Source organism: Andrographis paniculata, unplaced genomic scaffold (assembly GCF_009805555.1).
Source record: "Andrographis paniculata isolate CXL003 unplaced genomic scaffold, ASM980555v1 Contig59END, whole genome shotgun sequence".
Classification (NCBI taxonomy): Eukaryota; Viridiplantae; Streptophyta; class Magnoliopsida; order Lamiales; family Acanthaceae; genus Andrographis; species Andrographis paniculata.
The window spans coordinates 2,690,784-2,707,324 of NW_026137594.1; the positions used below are offsets into that span (position 1 = coordinate 2,690,784).

At 36.2% G+C, this 16,541-nt stretch overlaps 3 protein-coding genes across 12 annotated transcripts; 2 read left to right on the plus strand and 1 right to left on the minus strand.

The window, feature by feature from the left end:
* The first annotated feature begins 1,424 nt into the window (after positions 1-1,424).
* LOC127258196 (ATP-dependent RNA helicase eIF4A) lies at positions 1,425-7,843 on the plus strand. Of its 7 annotated transcripts, none has more exons than XM_051284948.1 (8): positions 1,425-1,599; positions 1,698-1,746; positions 1,844-1,984; positions 2,102-2,332; positions 4,309-4,348; positions 4,572-4,669; positions 4,874-4,937; positions 7,685-7,843. In XM_051284948.1, the coding sequence occupies exons 1-7, from the start codon at positions 1,544-1,546 to the stop codon at positions 4,889-4,891; spliced, it is 633 nt and encodes a 210-aa protein (XP_051140905.1). In that variant the 5' UTR covers positions 1,425-1,543; the 3' UTR covers positions 4,892-4,937; positions 7,685-7,843. The 7 variants fall into 7 exon arrangements, with proteins under 7 accessions (XP_051140905.1, XP_051140906.1, XP_051140904.1 ...); XM_051284949.1 differs by lacking the exon at positions 7,685-7,843 and adding an exon at positions 7,617-7,635; XM_051284947.1 differs by lacking the exon at positions 7,685-7,843 and adding an exon at positions 6,541-6,928.
* A 37-nt stretch (positions 7,844-7,880) lies between these two features.
* On the plus strand, positions 7,881-11,136 carry LOC127258194 (protein DETOXIFICATION 48-like). Of its 2 annotated transcripts, XM_051284944.1 has the most exons (4): positions 7,881-7,937; positions 8,060-8,118; positions 9,488-9,586; positions 9,687-11,136. In XM_051284944.1, exons 3-4 carry the CDS (start codon positions 9,524-9,526, stop codon positions 11,076-11,078), a joined length of 1,455 nt encoding a protein of 484 aa, XP_051140901.1. In that variant the 5' UTR covers positions 7,881-7,937; positions 8,060-8,118; positions 9,488-9,523; the 3' UTR covers positions 11,079-11,136. The 2 variants fall into 2 exon arrangements, with proteins under 2 accessions (XP_051140901.1, XP_051140900.1); XM_051284943.1 differs by lacking the exons at positions 7,881-7,937; positions 8,060-8,118 and having other exon boundaries at positions 8,546-9,586.
* A 285-nt stretch (positions 11,137-11,421) lies between these two features.
* Positions 11,422-14,843, minus strand: LOC127258193 (B3 domain-containing protein Os01g0234100-like). 3 transcript variants are annotated; one of them, XM_051284942.1, is made up of 8 exons: positions 14,528-14,843; positions 14,265-14,411; positions 14,083-14,178; positions 13,262-13,293; positions 13,031-13,181; positions 12,742-12,948; positions 12,527-12,617; positions 11,422-12,447 (listed from the first exon to the last, which is right to left on the minus strand). In XM_051284942.1, the coding sequence occupies exons 2-8, from the start codon at positions 14,373-14,375 to the stop codon at positions 11,705-11,707; spliced, it is 1,431 nt and encodes a 476-aa protein (XP_051140899.1). In that variant the 5' UTR covers positions 14,376-14,411; positions 14,528-14,843; the 3' UTR covers positions 11,422-11,704. The 3 variants fall into 3 exon arrangements, with proteins under 3 accessions (XP_051140899.1, XP_051140896.1, XP_051140897.1); XM_051284939.1 differs by having other exon boundaries at positions 14,265-14,843; XM_051284940.1 differs by having other exon boundaries at positions 13,031-13,178; positions 14,265-14,842.
* Positions 14,844-16,541: the final 1,698 nt, after the last annotated feature.

Sequence of the window (16,541 nt, forward strand, 5' to 3'; positions counted from 1 at the left end):
AAAATAATTAAAGAGAATAAAGCTTAAACTAACATAAAAAGGTCTGTTTGTGAGCTTGCTTTTGTTTACATGCTATTTTTGAAATATTTGACCTGAGGGTTTGTTCATTTATAATTGTAATTTTTATTTAATATTGCTATTCATCTTAAATAATTTTAAATAAAAATACTATTAAATAAAAAATCAACAAACATTTCAATTCAAATCGAATTTTCTCACAAATCATCGTACTAAATGCTATTTTTTTTTAATATTTAAAAAATCCCCAAAAGCATACCATTTTGTATAGTAAATTGTTAAATTAAAATATAATTATTTAATATAATATAAATATATATTAATATAATTTTTTAAATATAAATTTTATTTTTAAGTCTATTGTAATATATATGTAGTTTTAATTTTACTTTCTGAGGTTTTTTTTTTTTTTTAATAAATAAGTCAAAACATTCTCAAATCCTGCAACCAAATACAACAAACAGAGGTCTCTGCACATTAATTGTGAACTAAGCCTAGAAGTTTAAATATTATGAATAGGTTTGTTTTTACTATAGTTTGGAGGATATTGGATTTGAATTTTGATTTTAATTAGTACAATTTTTTAAATTTAAATATTTATTTGTTTTTAACATAAATATATATTAAGGGTGTGTTTGATTGGTGATTGAATTTAAAATACTATATTCATTCTATTTTTTTTTTTAAAAAAATATCAAATCAAACATTATTTTTTATTTTTTATATTATACTAAAAATCAATTTTACATTCAAAACATCACATCAACACCTGTTTATATCACATCATATAACTATTCAAAATTCAAAATTTTTACTATTTAAATCTCAACTCAAAATCTAAATCCCAAACAAACACACCCTAATAAGATACTTTAAATGTAAATTAGATTTTAACTAATTACCAAAAAAACAATGAAAATTAAATTCTTAAGTTAATGGGTTTGTAGGGTGATAAATTTTATAAATAATAAAGATCTTTGCAACCAACACAGTACACTTGTGGTGTTGATTAGCTTTAACTAACAAGTTTTCCTTTTTTTTTTTTCTTTTTTTTTTTTTAATTTTTTTATTTTTCAATAACCAAATATTTGTTTTTTTATTTTGATAATAAAATATATTTTTTTTAATAACTAACGTTATAAATATTTTTACGATTTATAATATATTATATAAATATTATTAAATTTATATTATTTTTAATAATTAATGTTATAAATATTTTTACGATCTATAATATATTATTAAATTTATATTATATAATTATATAATACTTATAAGATTACTTCGATGAACAGCGTCACGTGGAATTGTCCGTTCAAAGTTTCAAGATGGGCTCATTTGGAAAAAGTAAAACTGAAGGGGCTTATTCGCATTTAATCAAAGTTCAGGGAGCTGAATGAGAATATCAGCAGGATAGTATGAAACTGCGGTGGTGTAAATCGGGAAGTTCTGACGGATCTCCGACAGTGAGAAAGCGGGGGGCGAATTACCGGCGGAGAATCTGCGAGCGGCGAACCGAGGCCCGATGGATGCTGCGGAATCTCCTCTGTCCACTTCTCCATCGACGCCGTCTTCTTTTAGGTACGCCTTCATTCGTTTCGTGTAATTCTGCGGAATCTTTCTCTTTTTGGTACGCCGTCTTCGATTTGGTTTCGCTTAAAAGGCGTGCGTTTTTTCAGCCCCCAGCGCCATTTCTACCTGGCTGTAGACAGACTTCAATTCAAGATGGTTGTCACGAGGCATTTTTTATAACGAATTTGAATCTTTTAATTCTGTGTGCGGATTATTCACCGAATGTGTTTAAAAACTGGAAACAATCTAACAGGAAACGCTGATGGATCTTTTAGGAATGGCTGGGCAACGTCCTTGCCTTCCAATGGTTGTGTGCTGCAGCTCCCGTGATGAGCTTGATGCCGTCTGTTCCAATGTCTCTAATTTATCCTCGTATATTTCTATTTCTTCTCTGGTAGGTATGCTATGCACTACACACACACACACACATATATATATATGTATATATGGTCTTATTTTGATACGTTAATGCATTAATGTTTTTTGATACATTAATGCATTAATGTTTCAGTATAGTGATCTTCCAGAAGCAGACAGAGCACGAATTCTGGATGATTTTCGTCAGGCAATTGTGAGGTGGAATAGGTTGGGACGAGAGAAACTTGATAGTGAGTCAGAAAAGGAAGAGGACCGCAAATCACACTTGATTGTTGTTACAGATGCTTGCCTTCCACTCCTTGGCTCCTCCGAGGCCCCTGTTTCAGCTCGCATTTTGATTAATTATGAGCTGCCAACAAAAAAGGTGTGTGCTTTTCAGAAATCTTTTTTCTCTGTTTCTGCTTTAATGGTCTTTTTTGTGTTTGTTCTAGTTTTAACCCTTAGGTTTTTCCGTTACTGTTTCTGCAATCATATTGTTGAATATAAGATTTGGTGTATCTTGCAAAGAAATGCATGTACAAAACTGTGGTTATGCTTTAAGTAAGAATATTAGCTACATGTTGTCTTGTCTAAATGCTAGTAATGTTTGTAAGTTCTTTGTAAAAGTATTTGGGTTGGTCTTTACTTCACAATATACCTATATATCAAATTGCATGCTTACGTTCTTATAATTTAAATACTAGTCTAGGTATTTCCTTATGGTTGTTTTTCCGGATGCTCGTTGATGAAACTTTAGCTAATGGTGAAGATGGTGTTAGCAACAATGAAGATCACTGCGTACATCCTTTCTTCAGCCTTTTCATTTCCTAAGTTGCCTCTATTTAAGTAAGAGGGATTGGTTGTTTCTTAGAGATTACTTGGCAACCAGCAAAAGTCCAAAACCAGAAAAATGAAAAAAAAAAAAAAAAAACTAAATAAATAAATCGATGACATAGTACATAAGTAGGAAATGGTTTATTAGAATAGCTCTTGTGGACCATGAAATCATTTCTAAACAACATTGCATATACTCTTATGATAACATTAAGTAAAAATATAAATTGCATAATTGATGGATGAGTTTATAAATCCTCACGCGAAGGATGCATAATATTTGATAGAATTATGGGACAACCAACATGAAACAATTACTCTGTGCAGGATTGATGATGTTTTTATGTAGTTTTGTGAAGTTGACTTGTTCTGCTTGAGCTCAAAACTATGATGTACTTATAGACTTAACTGACAAAAATTTGGAGCATGTTAGATTCTCAACCATCCTGGATATGCTATTGGCTGTAGTTGATATGTCTATCAGTTGGATTTTATGAGTTGGATCAAGGGTCCTATAGGTATGCTGAAGTTTACTATATTTTTTTACCTACTCCGAGTTTGCCCATTTTATATCAAGATGATCTGACTTCTCAATAACAATCCAACATCATGTAACTACTATTAGTATTTATACATATATTCGTTAAATAAAAAATAAACTATCTTAGAGATCAAATATGGGAAATTAATGCATAATCTTCTTTCTTTTACTTGGTTCATCATTATTCAAAGAGAAAATAAATACGTTACACAAATTATGTTTTCTATATTCATTTTATGTTTTCTCACGGACTCCACAATGATGCATATCAGGAAAGTTGCTTTGTAGCATTTGAGTCATATTTCTAATCCATCATCACCTTGAACCATTTTCTATTTCTCTATGGTGCGGCAGCTATCTACCTCTTGTATATGGCCCCTTTATACCCTCTTGTTACCTCAAAAAAAATTTCATATCATACATCAGCTGATTTGTAGAGAATGCTTGCCTTGGGTTTTCAATTAGAGAAATAGAGAGTTTGTTTGGTTTTGTTTTACCATAATTGTTATCAATATGCTTCTACATTAACTCTTCCCCCCCCCCCCCCCCACCCCTTAAAAATCATACCATCATATATTTATTTTTCAATTAATATATTACATACATTTTTTTTTTTCATTCAAAATATCACATTAAATACCTATTTATATTGAATCAAACAAATTGCAATTCAAAATTTTTTATTCCCAAAATACAACAGAACATCAAAATACAACCTGACTTTGGCTCTTAAAAAAAAGTTATTATCACCATTACAATTTATTTTTAAGCAATGGACATTGAGATTAAGGCCAAAATATAATTCCAGAAGTATCATTCAAGGAAGTAATTGGCTGAACACAAGGGAAAAAAGTGCCTTTTCTTCATTTATTATTGACAAAAGCTCTGTTCAGATTGAAATTACTCTTTGAAATTCATAATTCTAATTCATTTTAATTTATTGACACTGATACACTCCCTAAGAAATTGCATACATTCTTCCACAGGAGACATATATGAGGCGCATGGCAACTTGTCTGTCATCAGGTTCGTAGTCAAAGAAGGCTGTAAATTGTCTTGTAGTTTGGGGAGGAGTGTATAGGTGTAGCTAACTGAATAGAACTGAAGTAATTGTATGATGGTGATTTTTCTTCCTGAATAGTCAAGCAAAAAAGTGAAACTGGCTGCATCAACTTTCTTTTGTTTTTATTGTAGCAATTTGTGAGTTTCCTTATAGGCTAATATTATTTTCGTCAATTTTCTTGTGAAGATGGGCTAGTGATCAACATGGTTGTCGGTGGAGAAGTGGTGATTCTTAAAAGCCTTGAGGAAAGCAGTGGTATGGTCATTGCTGAAATGCCTATACACGTGAGTTTTCTCTTTTCGTATCATGTATGATCTGATGATATTATATCGCCTTCTTGATTTCACAATGTAACAATATGATGTTACTCCTGTATTGCTTACAATCACAGGACTACCAATATTTATGGTTTTATTAATATATGTATCATCATGATTTGTATCTCCCACCTATTTTATGTTTGACAATAATATATTTTCCTTGAACAGATATTCGAGATGATGTGAGCATGTCGTGGTCCCCCCTCGTGAAGCACCCAAAGATAACAGATGTGTAAGGCTTAACACATGTGCCTTCTATACGCAAATTATGTCTTATAGTTGAAAGTCCTTCAATGCAGTATGTCTTGTTTGGAAGAATTTGCAAGTTTTAACATTTTAAATATGTATTTACATTTGGATTTTGGGCATCTTGGTAATTTTTTATGCCGTTAGAGCTGTTTGGCCTGTGAGGAAAGTGGGTTTTAGCCTACATGTCCTAAAACTGGTGATAAGAGGAAAGGGTTTGCCCCTATGGGTAGAACTGTGAAGGAGAAACATAGACACCTTGTGTACTTGGCTTTTAAGAACTGGAAAGGGTTTTGGAATAAGCATGAATTAAGTTCTTCCCATAATAGAATATCAACTATTTCCATCATCTCAAAGGCTGAAGTGGTGCTGGGAATACTGAAACTTTATTTTTCAAGGATTTACAATCTCTCACCAAATTTCTATTGGTTTAGAAGCTACAACTCTGATAAGGGTCCTCATCTTTTTCCGATATTGCTCCCCTAATACTGACAACACAAGGATAAGAACCTTAGTCCCCACAAGGGAGGCCTTTGATTCTTCTGTTGTCTTCCCAGCTTTCAGATGGAACATACTCGAAACGTTCCAAATACATGAGTAGTCAGAAGTCAGCATCATCATTATCTGACATGAACAGTTTATTTCATGATTTCAATCAATTAAGTAGTTCTCCTGTGACATTGTCTAACATTCTACAAACATAAAAACTTGAGCATAATTCAATCTCAAAGGGTCAATGCAAAAGGAACTCAGAGACTTGCTTTGAAATGTCAGCATTTGTTGTAACTAGTGAAGGCAAAGAACTTTTTCAGGCTTGGTTATCATTGAAATGAAATAAATGTCAGAAGTATAACTTGATTTTTAGAAGTTGGAGATTATAAGAATTTGAACAGTATGATCATGCAGTGCAATGGATCATATTAAGCAAAAAGACGTCTATAATTGGTAGTTTAGTATGAATGGTAGTAGGAGTATATGATTCATAATTGTCCATGTTTATTTGGACTCTTTTAGGGTTAGCAAATTTGTTATGTTAGCCTAGGCTTGGGATAAAAGATTCTCTCATAATTTATCAACTTAGAACTTTCAATTATTGCTTCATTTTTTGAAGATCATTTCTTCAATAATTGTAGACTTCTTTCAGAGTTGAATATCTTGAGTTTCACTTATAATTTCTTGTTCATTAAGTTCTAATGTGCTGAAATGAAAATGTTGTAAGTTGGATTACTGACACTTGTTGCTAATTGGTGAATTTTACTTATTCACATCATTCTGAAGTCGATTCTAATTGGTGCATATTACTTTACACAGCATTCTAAATTCTTATATCACTATGAGTTGAATATTATCTTTTCCACATTTAAGAGTCTATTTCCCCAAGTATTGTTATTGCCTTACTATATAATTTCATTTAGAAATTGCTGCCAATGTGAGTCCTTATCTATATGTTTGTCTCAACATACTGAATACACAGTGGGGACCGGGATAAAAAATGGGAATGAAGTTCGTCTTGTGATGTTTTTTGGGTGAAGGTTGTAGAGGCCCACTTTAGGTACTGCTGAATGAATGTCTTGCATGTTATTGAACAGGATTTCAGGCCCAGCTTTAGGTCCCCCACAGATGGGTGAAGGGTAGCTGTTTTTATTTCATCTCTTCTCTTTATAAGTTGCTTATAGCTTTGGGAATCATCCATGTTTTATCCATTTTGGGAGAATCATAATTCCTTTCTCGTGAGAAGTATGATTAGTACTTAATAAGTATTTGGTGCCTTGTTTAAATTTCATCCACAAAATTTTGTGATGCTTTAGGGACGATTTGTTGGGTTGGTGGAGATATTTAATTTGGTTGTATCTTTGTGTAGACCATTGAATTTGTTAGCAATCAACTGCTAATTAGAAATTTGATTAGACCTGTCGTTTTTTCCTGTATTCTTGATATGGACCTGGCTGTTGTCATTGAGTTGAATTCATTTGTCTGAATTATCTAGCTGTTGTGTATTCTAAATAGCAAGCTGTCCTCAATGAGTTGTTCCATCAGCACCAATCGTTCATGCTTTCATGAGCTTGGAAGACTGAAGATGCCTTTCTAACCTCATCCCATGTTTAAAGAATGCATTGGAACTGTTTGTCTATGATGAAAATAATATAGACTCCTCAAGATGCCTTATGATTAATTGTTTACCGCTGTTTTTCCTCTGCATGACTTGATTAGCTTTTTATTTACTTGTCGCAGCAATTATGAAGTATCCAGATTTTATATCTCAAGAGTATTGCTGGCTGCTTTGGATTTTGTAAGAACAGTCACCAAGAACTCTTCACATTGTGGCTATATTAGTCTTCGGTTAACATATAGTACGCTAGCTTTTAGCCCATTGAATAAATTAAAACTTGTCTCTCTACATAGGGAGTTTTTTATGAGCAGTCATGCATGTCAACTAGAACAGAATAAAATCAAACAGCATTCTCTTGATATTCTAATTAAATGCGAATAAATGGATATGTTTCTTTCAGTTAGTTTTCCCTATGGTTCATTTTTTAGGCCTTCGAAAACATGTGCTGACATGTCTTAAGAGACCACCTTGTTTAAAAATGAGAAACTTCTATGTCTTATAGAACCTATGGATGAAACTGTTGGGGACATAAATTTGATTATGGAGAGCTAGCAGGTATGGTTTTTATGATGCCAATTCCTCATGTGAGGTTTATCTTTGGCTTGGGCCGGTACTAATTTCAGCAGTGACACCCCAAAGTGGGGATGCAAGAACAGAAAGATCCTGTCTGACTTATGGGGGGAGGAGGAGGACAGAAAGGGGATTAATGGTGACATGGTCCCTATTATGCTTTATGACGATGCCTGGGAATAGCAATCGCGATCAAATTTTGGCGGGTTCACCATTAAGGTAACAGGCAATGATACATCCCTATTTGTGGCCTACCTCTGGCTCGAAACTGTGCACACCCTACCCGTGTCCGCGCTGTCTCGAAAGGTATTTGCATTTGAATTATTATGAATACAGTAGTGGCTGCTGGTACTCATCTTATCATGTTTTGTTGTTCTTCTTTGATTTTTAGATTTATTTATTTATTTACTTTTTAAAAATTCTATCAGGACTCTACTGAGGTCTCATCCCTCAACCTTCACAATTCAATCAGTTGCAATGTGGGCTGGTAAGTGTTTCTAACTTATCGAGTATGTTTACTTACAAGCATCTGTGGAGTGATTAATTAATCTTTTTTATCGAATCGGCATTGGTATTGTAGTAAAGATGCCGTAAATGGATACTTGTTTTAGTCAATAGTTGGATGATACTTGAAATAGGACGGGATTGCAGTAAGTATTAGTATTATTCCTTGCATTGAAAAAGAAGTTGCAAAGATTGAAATTTAGATTTGATGGTAATTTGGATTGGGATTTTCACTATGGAATTGATAGTAAATTGTTTGGTAATGATTGTTATTGTTCCGTGAAATAGGACATTTCACGAGGTGGTTGGGTACAAATGGTATCCTGTAAGGGTGGGGTGGGTAGGGTACAAAGAGAGTGACAAAATAGAAGGGGAAAGGGAAGGGGGGTTGGGGTTGGGGTTGGGGTTGGTTTTCATCATCTACCTGTGTACTTGTGTCGTCGCAGTGGGAAGAATTCCCACTCCCACGTGAGGTACTAATGTTGATTCCGATCCCAACACCACCCACGCACCCATTTGGCACGTGCCATTCCATCTCATCCCACCAATCATCAACCCTGCCTGCCTCCTGTACCTATTATTATTAATATATTATTATTCAATGGATGTGTAAGTAGGCACCGGCTACCTTGCTAAATTTAAAATTATGTGCGGAAAAGCAAATGCAGCATACAATGTTATTATAAATAATACTATATTAATATAATACAAATACAATATATGACCTAAGCACATATGTAATTATAAACAAATATCACATGATTTTACTATTGTGTTATGTGTAATAAGAACATATGTTTGTATATATTATGTTCCTATTCAGCTCTGTAATTGTTCCGTGTGAGCAAAACTTAAACCCTAGTCCCTAGTCTAGGTCAGTTTTTGGCTGTTGTTCAGGGGCAGGTGTCTTTCTTTGGATTTTTTTTTTTCTTTAAACATGGGAATATACAACCATTACTTGTTGAGTGCGCTCTAGGTAAATTTTCGGCCGAACTTAATACATTGCAAATTAGGTTCGACAAAGCAAATTACATTAGGTAAACCATGTGTTGCAAGTGGACCGTCAGATTTAAACCAATAACCTTAAGGTCTATCTTTGATTTTGAATTGAGAGTATGTTGTTTAAATTTTGCATTTAAAGAATATTTGCTGCTATATATTATGAAAAAAAAAAAATTCAAATAGTGATAAATATCTAAGAAACTGAGGTGAATGTGCTCTCTTGTCTTAATCTTTGTTCCATTTCATTTAATTTCGAGAGAGGGAGAGACATGCAACTAAACCACTCTCCCTCCGTTCTTGATTTTCAACATTGCTTGCTTTGTTCTCTGTTTCTTACAACATTCAATTAGGGCCTTATTGTTCTATCAGTCACTCCTACTCTGATCATGTCTTCCTCACCATCATCTGCCCCTCTCCTCAACACCCCCAAAAACCTTTCTTTCTCAGAGGTATCTAATATATATATATATATATATATATTAACTAACATGTTGATTTCTTATTTCTTACTATACTAACAAATGTGTAATTCTTGATCTTGATTTGCAGGTCATTCTTGAGATCAAAATGCTCTTCTCCATAGCCCTCCCCTTGATCCTCACAGGCCTCCTCATCTACAGCAAGTCCTTCATCTCCATGCTCTTCTTGGGCAAGCTCGGCAAAGACGCCCTCGCCGGCGGCTCCCTCGCCATCGGCATCGCCAACATCACCGGCTACTCCGTCATCTCCGGCCTCGCCTTGGGCATGGACGCCATCTCCTCCCAAGCCTTCGGCGCCAAACAATGGCCCCTCATCACCCAAACCCTAATCCGAACCACCGTCACCCTCCTCCTCGCCTCCCTCCCCATCTCCCTACTATGGCTCAACATCCGCCCTGTCCTCCTCTTCTTCGATCAAGACCCTGCCGTCTCCACTGTCGCCGCCGCCTACCTCGCCTTCGCAGTCCCCGACCTTTTCTTCCACTCCCTCATCAACCCTCTCAAAATCTACTTCAGGTCTCAGAATATCACTGCCCCTCTTATGCTCAGCGCTGCCGCCGCCCTCGCCTTCCACGCCCCGGCAAATTACCTTCTCTCCGGCCTCGGCGTCCGCGGTGTCGCCGTCGCGGCGTCGTTCACCGACATGATCCTCCTCGCCGCCCTTGCTGCTCACCTCTGCTTCTGCAGGCTGCCTCCGGCGGCAGCGGCGGCGGTGAATATCCTCCGGTGTGGCTTCGACCACGAATGGAGATCGGTGCTCAACCTCGCCGTCCCGAGCTGCCTCTCCGTCTGCCTCGAGTGGTGGTGGTACGAGCTCATGATCCTCCTGTCGGGGATCCTCGCCGATGCGGCGGACGCCGTCGCCGCCATGGGGATCCTTCTCCAGGCGACCTCGTTGGTCTACATCTTCCCCTCCGCCCTCGGCCTGGCAGCGTCGACGCGCGTCGGGAACGAGCTCGGCGCCAACAGGCCGGGGAAGGCTCGGGCGACGGCGCACATTGCGGTGTCGTGCGCCGTTGCGGCGAGCCTGATCGCCGCGGCGGTGATGGTTGCCCTCCGTGCTGCATGGGGGGCGGCTTTCACCGACGACGAGGCGATAATCGCCCTGACCGCCGCCGCCATGCCGGTGGTCGGGCTGTGCGAGCTCGGGAACTGCCCACAGACCACCGGCTGCGGCGTGCTGAGGGGCAGCGCCAGGCCGGGCCTCGGCGTTCAGATCAACCTTGGATCATTCTACGCCGTTGGATTGCCGCTGGCTGTGTTTCTTGGGTTTGTGATGAAATTGGGCCTATTGGGCCTGTGGTTGGGCCTTCTGGGGGCCCAATTGATTTGTGCTGTTCTGATGATTTGGGCCTTGAGGAGGACTGATTGGATATTGCAAGTGAAGAGGGCTAGAGAGTTGATTGGCATTGGGGTGCAATGTCATGGGGAAGAACGAAATCAAGTAAGTACCTTGCCATGATCAATCATTCTCTTACACTTCTCTCTCTCTCTCTCTCTTGAGCATATTTGAATTGAATTAAATTTAATATTTTATATATTTTTTTAATGTTTATTATATATATTGAATATATTAAATTGTAATTTGATTTATATAAAAAACTACTTATTAAATATTTATTAATGTAATATTTTCTAAATATAGAGTAGCTATAAGTTAAATAAAATATTTATTATTAAGTGAGGCATGAAAATATTATTTACATAGACATCTAAAATATCACTTGTAACTCTTTTATTTTAGTATATTAATGCGATTAAACAATAAATTTATAATTATAAATAAACAACACTATAATTATATGAATTATCTATATATATAGACTACCCATGTCACCACTGAACCATTCCCTAACTTGTTAATCTACTTAACAAAATTAAACAAGTACAACTTCCTCCAGCCTTTGATTTTGACACTTTCCTAACAGCACCACAAACCAAATCAAGATCAGATGAGACCAGACCAGACCAGATTATCCAAAAACAAACACATAAATACATACACAAACATAACAACAACAATCAATTCAAGAAACTTCAACAGTGGCTGCAAAAACAGCTAATTAACCTAAAGTTCCAACTCTTTTTTCACCACGGCGCATCGGCTTCTTCTAGAAACCGTCGCTCGTAACTCTCCGCCCGGCGCTTCAAACTCTCCACGTCGCAGTCGTATTTCGCCAGCATCTCTCTCAGTTCCCCGAGCTTCGCTTCAAGTTCTTGAATTTCAATTTCCGTTCGACCCTGCTCCTTCTGTGCTTCCAAGTACCTCCGAATCTCCGTCGACCCGTCCGATTCGAACGCCAGGTCGAGCAGCCGCCGCAGGCGCGACTGCAAGAATCCGACGTTCAACCCCAGGAGTTCGAACGATCTCAGAGACTTCTCCCACACGTCGAAATCCCTTCTCGGGGTCGTCAGTTTGCAAGAACGTATGAGATCGGCAGTGTTGACGGTTTCCGCGATTACGCCGGCAGCTAGCTTGGTGTAAAGACCCGGGAGAAGATGCTCGTGGAGCAACACATTCTTACTGCAGCAGAGATCGTAGTATTTTTGACGGATGTCTTCCGGGAGCTCGGAGTCAATGCACGCACCGTTGACGATGATGCGGAAGTCCTCGAAGCTTTTAACGTCGTTGAGATTTAACGAAGCTCTGGAGAACTTGGTGCCCTCCAAGACTTCCGAGGCAACCTCGTCGCTGTCATTCCCGGAATGCTCGGGACGAGACGGCGATTGCCGTTCTTCGTGATTTTTCATCCGCAGGTCTGTCAATGGAAGCGATTTTGGATGTCTCTTCTTGCTACGTCGTCGTAAATCAATCCCTTCCGCCTTGTAGCCTGGCGTAAAAATTTTTAGCGAAACTTGAACACAAGAAACAAACAAGAATGGAAGCGTACGATCTTCCAACGAACTAACCGGAATCGTTTTGTTTCGTTTGCGAATCCAATATAAGGAGGCTAAGGGCGCCATCCACCTCGGTCAGATCGTTCGCCCGAATTATGTAAACCTGCAGAAAGATCGCGGACAATCAACATTATTTAATAAAGTATGAATCTTTCCCACAGCATAGTCGAACAATTGTGTAGAAAATTTCGAATTGCTCGAGAGTAAAACAAGTTAGATTGCGTCACCTTAAACCGGCAAGGTTTGGTGAGCTGAAAGATCAGAACATCTCCTTCGAGCAATTTGTTCCCAGCGACAAACTTTCTCCACCCGGCACTTAGCCCCGTCTTGTGTGCAATATATTTGATCGGAAACTCCTCACCGTCTTCATTTTCAAGAACAACGGTAGCATCCTTACTCGGTAAATGGACCTTGCAGATAAGCACGGGAAGACCCTGCAGCAGACGGATGAATCTTAATTCAAAATTGGAAATGCATCTTCGAATACGAATTCATATAGAAATTATAATCACGTACCATCCAGAAACAACTGCCGACGTGCGATCTGACCAGTGGTTTCAAAAATGTAGGGTGTTCGTCGCCTAAACTCTTTTGAACCTCCTCGGCTCGAATCATGGTTGCTGATTTAAATTGTGCCGGCGTGCTCGATCCACCAACATTACTCCTGCTTTAAATGGTAAACATTGTCATCAGAATTCGAACACAATTTCTTGGCTATATTCATTTCATTTTATGTATTTGACGAACCTTGAGAATGTCGCTCTGCCGAAAGATGTCCCCTGTCACAAATTTTTACATCCATTTGTTAAAACAATGGCACAGTAGATTGATAGATCCACAGAAAATTTCATCGACAGCCGAAAAAAGTAAACAGATTGCGATTTATGCACAAATTTTTACCGAATTTCTTGAACAGAAGCAAAACAAGCAAAACATGAAACAGAGCAAGGCTTACAACCTAGAAACTTTTCGCACTTTAAGACCTGATATTCGAAACGACGAAAATCCATTGCAGGATTAATAAAAGATGAAACCGATACCGCGAGGGCATTGTAGATGTTCATACAAACAGCTATTCCAACACTACATTGTTGCTTACATAAACCGAAGATTGATCCCTAGAATCGGATTCGCCATTTTTTTGCTTCAGATGAGCTCAATGGTGATGTTTAACAGAGGGCCATCTTTGGGCTTCTGTCAAAGAAACGATCTAGCAATGGCGTCTGCGTAACCAGAACTAATTGCAGAACTCACCATGCCAGTTTCGTTTGCTAAAACATACAGATGAACTGAATCAAATTATCTATCTATATATCAAATTCGCCATTGTTTTGCTTCAGATGAACACAGTGGATGTTCAACAGAGGGTCAATTTTGTAGTTCTGTTAAGGAGACGATCTAGCAATGGCGTCCTACGAATTCATCTACAACGATGAAGCAGAATTGCCTCGAAACCCTAAAAGGAAGTAACCAGACGCAATTGAGCAGCTAAAAATAAAATCATCCAAAACCAAAAAACCCTAACGCAATCGAAGCAGCAAGCAGAAACGGATATGGAGGAAACTCACATTTCTCAACTTCGAAGAAGAGGACTTCCTCTTCCTAGCTCTAACAATGGCGGAAACATCGTCGATCAGCTCCTTCGGCTTCCGCTTCCTCTTGCCCTAACCACAACAAAACCAGATCTGATTCAATTAACCGCCTCTACTAATGCAAATATACTACATCTTCCAGGCGCGTAATTACTCACGGCAACAACAAGCGCGGGGTTGAAGGACGAGACGGGGACAGCCTCCATCGGCCGGAGATTCTCGGCCGGCGGCAGCGACTCCATTGGAGGCAATTCCAAGTCCTCCTTCATGGCGCGATTGTCCTGATGCTGGTGAACTATTTTCAGCTTCATCACGCCATCGACCAGAAGAAGGGGAAAATTCAGAGCTCCACGACAAAAAGCAGGGAAAGAAAGACAGTGCGGAAAAAGTTGTCAGGATCGGAAAATCACGGAAGACTCACAGAATGGAGACGAAAACGAGGGCAGAGAAAGCAGACAGGCAGTCAGGCGAGTTCGCGGGTTTTGGCGTCCAAGAAATGCCAGAAGCTACTGTAGCCGTTACAATCGGAATTCAATTGGATTGAATTGAATTGAATTGTTGGTGGTGGTGTTTGGTTTACATTTACAGTGAATTTGGGTTTAGGTTTGGGAATTGCGATTGGTGGACGCCATTGAAGTTTGCTTCAAGAAAAGAGAGAGAGAGAGAGAGAGAGAGAGAGAGAGAGATTGATTGAGTGATTGATGAGTATGAAATAGGCTTTTGTTCATCGTTATTGACGTTCAAGTAGACTGGGGGCATTTAACCTTCTTTCTCTTTAACTTCGCTTCTGATTTTGAACGTTAGCTCATTTTCAGTCCTAATGTCATCTCATATCCATCAATTTTATTTATTTAATTTTTAACTCTAAAAATACAGTTGATATAATAATTTTATTTCAATTACAATTTTATTTTCTTATCAGATATTTAATTTTTCTTATTATTTTAAATTTCTTATTTTTATAATTTAAAATATTTTTTTTAATTTAGAAAAATATATTTTAAAAATAATTTTTTTTAAAAAAATAGAGTATTAAAATTGACTTCGCACTGTAGCAACAAAAAAAAAAAATAGCTCTGGTTGGAAATGGCCTAACAACTCCATTTATGTATTTATTCACTTATAACTCTAAAAGTATAATTGCTACAGTAATTTAACTATGATGTTTTATAATATAAAATAAAATTTTGACACAAGTAAATTTACTCAATATTTTTTAATGGAATAATTGTCTATAAATATAAAGAAAATATAAATATACACATATTAATATAATATATATATTTTTCACTTACAAAAAATTAATTATTCAATACAAAATAATATTTTTATATTATCAATACATTTCATCTTATCATAAATAAATCAATTCATCTAAAAAAAACTGAACTACTATTTATTGTTAATGTTGAAATTTTCAAAATTACTATTATTTTCATTTTGTTCTCAAAACACTATTTTTTTAATTGTATTGGTAACAAAAAAATAATAATAAATACAAGACATTTTTTTTATAAAAAAAAAAAAAAATCAAAATACTTATTATAAAAAATAAAAAAAAATCATTACAAAATGACAATTTTTTTACCTAAATAATATATTTTGCATTTTTAACACAATTATTCATATCATAAAAAATAAAAATAAAAATAAAAAAATCATTTCATCGAAACCGTTGGATGAACGGAACATTTGTGTCTAAAATTTGATGTGATATTTTTACATATGATTTCACTATGCAATTTAATTGTTTGTATTTTTGTAATATTTAAATTGATTTAGTATGAGTTCTAGGGTGTGTTTGTTTGGAGATTGGATTTCCAATCTACTATTCATTCTATTTTTTTTTTCAAAAAAAAAAATCAAATTAAACATTTATTTTTTATTTTTTATATTATACTAAAAATTAATTTTATATTCAAAATATCACATTAACACCTATTTATATTACATCGTACAACTATTCAAATTCAAAATTTTTACTATTCAAATCTCAACTCAAAATCCAAACCTCCAAACAAATACACTATGTGTTTGTTTGGGAAATTGGATTAAATTTCCACTATTCATCCCATTTTTTTCTCCAAAAAAATCAAATCAAACACCTATTTTTTTTATATATTATACTAAAAATCAATTTTACATTCAAAACATCGCATCAACACCTATTTATATCACATCATACAACTATTCAAATTCAAAAACAAGATTGAAAAAATTCAAGAACAAACACACCCTGTATATTTTAATATTGAGCAAGTTTTAAAGTTGATTGAAAAAATTAGTAAAAATAAAAATAATTAAAGAAAATATGATTACAGCTTAAAAAAAAAAAAAAAAAAAAAAGGTCAAGAACAAGATACCGAGTGGAGTGTGAAGTGTGTGTGAGAATTTCAAATATTTATTGATTTTTTATTGATTTGTTGACATTTGGA

What these genes read in the sequence shown, in the direction of transcription:
- LOC127258193 (XM_051284939.1), bottom strand. Translation starts at nt 14,417, where the DNA reads ATGAAGCTGAAAATAGTTCACCAGCATCAGGACAATCGCGCCATGAAG. An exon ending in CCAAACCTTGCCGGTTTAAG is followed by an intron (nt 12,618 to 12,741) that starts GTGACGCAATCT and finishes ATCTTTCTGCAG; the next exon opens with GTTTACATAATTCGGGCGAA. An exon ending in AACGAAACAAAACGATTCCG is followed by an intron (nt 12,448 to 12,526) that starts GTTAGTTCGTTG and finishes TTTTTACGCCAG; the next exon opens with GCTACAAGGCGGAAGGGATT.
- LOC127258194 (XM_051284944.1), top strand. Translation starts at nt 9,524, where the DNA reads ATGTCTTCCTCACCATCATCTGCCCCTCTCCTCAACACCCCCAAAAAC. An exon ending in AAAACCTTTCTTTCTCAGAG is followed by an intron (nt 9,587 to 9,686) that starts GTATCTAATATA and finishes CTTGATTTGCAG; the next exon opens with GTCATTCTTGAGATCAAAAT.
- LOC127258196 (XM_051284948.1), top strand. Translation starts at nt 1,544, where the DNA reads ATGGATGCTGCGGAATCTCCTCTGTCCACTTCTCCATCGACGCCGTCT. An exon ending in TCGACGCCGTCTTCTTTTAG is followed by an intron (nt 1,600 to 1,697) that starts GTACGCCTTCAT and finishes GCGTTTTTTCAG; the next exon opens with CCCCCAGCGCCATTTCTACC. An exon ending in ACAGACTTCAATTCAAGATG is followed by an intron (nt 1,747 to 1,843) that starts GTTGTCACGAGG and finishes ACAATCTAACAG; the next exon opens with GAAACGCTGATGGATCTTTT.